This window comes from Rhamphochromis sp. 'chilingali' (genome assembly GCF_963969265.1).
Source record: "Rhamphochromis sp. 'chilingali' genome assembly, chromosome: 14".
NCBI lineage: Eukaryota > Metazoa > Chordata > Actinopteri > Cichliformes > Cichlidae > Rhamphochromis > Rhamphochromis sp. 'chilingali'.
Window position 1 is genome coordinate 36315296 of NC_137941.1, and position 4487 is coordinate 36319782.

The window sequence follows — 4487 nt, forward strand, 5'->3', positions numbered from 1 at the left end:
CTTGAACCTATTCGCTGGAACGTTGAAGACAATATAATTACACAGCAAAAGTATTGAACACCAAGTAGGCAAAGTTCTTCATGTTACTCATGCATGAGGGAGACCTGCCTGGAGTCAAGCGTCGTTCCACCACTTGACCTCCGTCAGACTCTCAGCCAGGTTCCCCATAGCACTCCTTTTATTGTGGTTACATGAATATGCATACACACAAAGAGTACCTTGCCCCCATGTGTGTGTGTGTGTGTGTGTGTGTGTGTGTGGGGTCAGAGTGTGACCCCATAAACAACTTCCCTTAACCTGCTGGTCTGGAAAATCCAACAGTTCATCTAAAGAAAAGGCACTTAGACTAGAACAGACGTAGCTATGTTAATCCTACCGTAAAACAATAAGACAAGGTACGACCTCTCTCATGCTCCTACACTGTAATCCCTAACAGTTGTTCTAGCTCATAACTAATAAGCTCATAACACTCAAATGTCGTTTTGTAGTTGAGCAAACTATAAAGTATTGAGCTCTGTTGGCTTTTATGCAGCTTTAATTGAATAGGGCTCAATATTTTTTAGCTAAATTTTTTGGAACGCTCAAAAAGTTTAAGAAGCATATATTAGTGACGTTCTGGTGGGTGGAGTCTTGTCGCTCCCTCAGGAAAGCTTAGTCAGCCATCTTGAATTTACCTTGATACGGGGAAGTTTTGGCCAGCCCGTGTGGATTAAGAGTCCCCAACTTCAACCCACCACGACCACCACCTTATTTTTTTTCATCAACTGCCCTAAATTTGGTAAGTCTAACGTGTTTTTGTTTTGTTTAAATTTAATTTCGATAAACATTCTTTTTTATTTTTTACTGGAAATATATTCGTACTTTGTGCACAGTGAATGTTTGTTATAAATGAATTCGAATCCAAGTAATTGTAATTTTAGAAGTTTTCTAATGTGACAAATACGTAATGTTATTTCAAATTAGAATGATGTAACGTTTTGGCGGTTTTCCGTGGGGGACAACATTTCCCATAATGCATTGTATTCTTTCCCGGGAAGTTGACGGTGGCAGTTCTAGCTCCATGCATTTGAACTTTCTACTAAAACTTTCCACTGGTTGTCGTATTCGCCGGTAATGTACGTGCGTATTGTGAGTATACTTATTTCAATAAGTGTCCGTGTTACACAGTCAGTAGTTTACGCTGTTGAGCTGTGTGTGTGTGCTAGCATGAAGCGAACAATAATAAACAACATGAGTGTGTTATCATGATGGTAATTAGACACATGTTTGTATTTTTTTCGTAGTCTCAAATGTGTGGTTGTGAGATAATCTCGAAATCCTTTTAACAGTTTAGAGGGGTATTCCACTAAGCGAGCTCTACAAGTCAAGGCTTGCGGAAAAATGCATCGCCTGATTCAGCCTAACATTATACACTGGTCGAACTCGGTGCTACGAACGAAGTTCAGCTAAATTGTTCGCGCTAATTCGACAAGGCTCAACCAGCCAGACTGAGGCGCCTCCTTGACACCTTTAAGCCAGACCCTATCGATCTTTGCTAGATAAATTGAAATGAAATGAAAATAAAGAGCCGCGTTCTGCTCCCAGGCTAAGAAAGAATCATTGATGCAGACTGCGCGGATCACAAATACTCCCTAACCTGTAAGGCTGGGGTGTCCAAACTTTTTTCACTGAGGGCTACTTACTAGAAATTAGGTAAATAACCTTAACTTTAGTGTATTAAAGTGTATTAAAGATCACAAAATCACTTAAAAGTGGTCGAATATGTTATATTGTTGAATATAATTAAAGACAAAACTGCTTTCATCACAGCTTTCCATAAATGGATCTTTATTGATTCATTCAGAAAAAGCTTTGGTAGCTTATTTTCAGAACAGCAGCCTCAGATTTCTTCTTAGACAGAAGATTTACAGCACAGAGAAAAAACAATAAAAGGGAAAATAGGACGGGTAAATTTCAAGTTTGTTATTTAAGTTATTAAGCTTAGCAACACACCTATCAACATTAGTTTGAAACGGTTAACATTAACAGACTGAACTGGACTTAATAACAGGAGTGCATATAATCTTAGTAAATTATTGTAGTGAGTATCAGCTGCGCTGGGTATGTAAATCGGGCCATCCAGCTGCGGTGCTGATTCGACGTCACTCGTGCCAAAAATCCGGACAAATGTCACTTGATCAAGGAGCAGATCTGCATCAGATGAGATCAGCTGACTACTTGTGTGTGTGTGCTGTGCAAAAAATGTTTTTGAACATTAATAAGTCGTCTTTGTGCACATATTGTTTACAGATATCAGACTGCAAAGAGCGCTACAGAGAGTCAACATTTCACCAGTTGTCAGTGGGTGAGTTTTATAATTTGTGTCCCAATTTAAATAAAAAATAAATACAAAGAAACTAGAGAATTTTGCCTTGAATTATTCAAAATTTTTAGATTTTTTTTGGGTTACCCTTCTAGATTGACAGGTTTAGCCCGTTACACAAAAAGTTTGGACACCCCTGATCTATAACAATGACAATCAGAACATGGCTATCCAACACTTTGTTTTTACTCTGCATTTGTGTAAATACTATTCTAATAGATATTGTGTGTTCATCTAGGAACAGCATGATGTAAATACAAGACGGGCCCTCGTCCTTCGTGCACTTCCTGTGTACCTGCGTGAAGATGCCTCCACGTTATTCAGGACTTGTGATGTAAGTGTACTGGCCTCAGCATCAACCATATGACATCGCTCAGAACTCAAGGAGAACCAGGGTGTATATCAGGAAGGATGTTCAACACAGTCCTCATCTGACTTGTTTTCTCCCATATATCAACTATTGTTGAATAAGATTGCAAGAAGATTGTTACGCATAAACCAGAAAACATGAAAATAGTTGAAAGATTATTATACAAAAAAAATCTGCAGATAAAAACTATCTCCCTTTTTAAAATTCAAGTGTTCTATTTTTTTGGAGGTGCCATGTTGTGGTCAGAGAAATGTTTGGTAAATAACAAAAACAAATATCTTGGCATATATTTATTATTGAAAACATTTATTTACACATATGTTTTGAAACCAACCCCAAATTAAGATTATTGTAATGCATCATGATGTATCGCAATATCAAATTAAATCGTTGACATTATAATCCTAAAAGAAACGTGCGACTTATGAAGATTCACACCTCTAATCAATAGCATGATTTGTGTCCTTGTGGGGCTGAACTCATTCTTGTATTATTTTTGTTTTGCAGTCAGCAGATGGTCCAGACCTCACTGACACTCCTGTGGCTCTGCTGACAGTTGTCACGGATGACACTACTGATTCGGCCCTCTTCAGTCCCGAAAGCATCTGCATTGTCGTTGAGGATGAAATACTTGTGAATGGTCCCACAAATCTGGCTGAGTCATTTCTCCTGCTCTTTGGGTACATCTATGCATTAGACCTACAATACCCAAAGAAACTTGAGCTTACATTCACATTTATCCAGAAGGTTGTGATGTGCCTTGAGGACAACAAACCACTGAAAGGGCGTCTACTGATGCTGAAGAATGATTTGTTCAATGAGTGAATCACTCAGAATGGACTACTTGTTGAGCTGAGTATTGAGGAAGCTTTTTTGTTTGTTTTTTTCCTAATCATTTGCCTCTTCTACCTCACATTTAAGATGAATGACTGTTCAGTTCACTATTCATGTTTAATGTTCTGTTGCCTAATACGTAAATGCACTGCCTTGATGTTTGTTCCCTATAAGTACAGCAGTGGAAACCAGTACTGTTTTTTTTATGTATTTTTAAAAAAGAAAGTGAGCTGCAGCTGTCAAGGTACAGTAAGTGTTAAATGCATCAATGTTCTAATAGCTGCAATTGCTGTTAATACTGAAAATGTTATTGAATTTTAGAATTGAGATGGAGACCCTTGGAGTCTTTTTCTCTTGTTTTATTTATGAAGCACTTTTTTATGAGTGAGCTCTGTTGTTTGTGCCTTTTTAAAAGCACATTGTGTTTAATAAAAAGTTGTTAAATTGTTAGTGTTGTTACTTTCATGTTTTCTAACACTTTTAGCTGATTATAATTTACTGGGTAAACAGTTTAGAATTATTTGTAAGTGTATTTCCCACAGTATTTTAAAAAATATTGAAGATTTTAAGTGTTATTTCCCATATTATAAGTTAGAAAATATGAAAAAGTTTGAGTTTATTTCCCACATCGTATGAGTTGCAATATGTAAAATATTTTGAGTGTATTTCCCACCTTAATTAAGTTGAAAAAATTGAACATTTTGAGTTTATTACTCCCTAATTATAAGTTGAGGAATATCAACATTTATGAGTTAACATTGAGGTAATTTAAGGCAACTGCAACTATAATTTTTATTTTAGTTAAACTTAAAACTTTTAAAAACATCACTAAAAAATTGTTGTGTAATCTGTTACACAACAATTTTTGAGTTCTGTGAACTTATTAGGTTTTACAGTGTAGGATGTAGGTGTGCATTCTAG

General features: G+C 36.6%; 1 protein-coding gene across 6 annotated transcripts; it reads left to right on the top strand.

Moving 5' to 3' along the window:
• Nucleotides 1–570: 570 nt before the first annotated feature.
• LOC308410430 (uncharacterized protein) lies at nucleotides 571–4016 on the top strand. 6 transcript variants are annotated; one of them, XR_013974185.1, is made up of 4 exons: nucleotides 571–778; nucleotides 2290–2340; nucleotides 2601–2696; nucleotides 3240–4016. XR_013974185.1 is itself a non-coding variant. In XM_080903768.1 (4 exons), exons 1-4 carry the CDS (start codon nucleotides 1114–1116, stop codon nucleotides 3555–3557), a joined length of 480 nt encoding a protein of 159 aa, XP_080759894.1. In that variant the 5' UTR covers nucleotides 1030–1113; the 3' UTR covers nucleotides 3558–4016. The 6 variants fall into 6 exon arrangements, 1 of the variants encoding a protein (XP_080759894.1); XR_013974186.1 differs by having other exon boundaries at nucleotides 592–778; nucleotides 2290–2344; XR_013974187.1 differs by lacking the exon at nucleotides 571–778 and adding an exon at nucleotides 1030–1128 and having other exon boundaries at nucleotides 2290–2344.
• The last annotated feature ends 471 nt before the right edge of the window (nucleotides 4017–4487 follow it).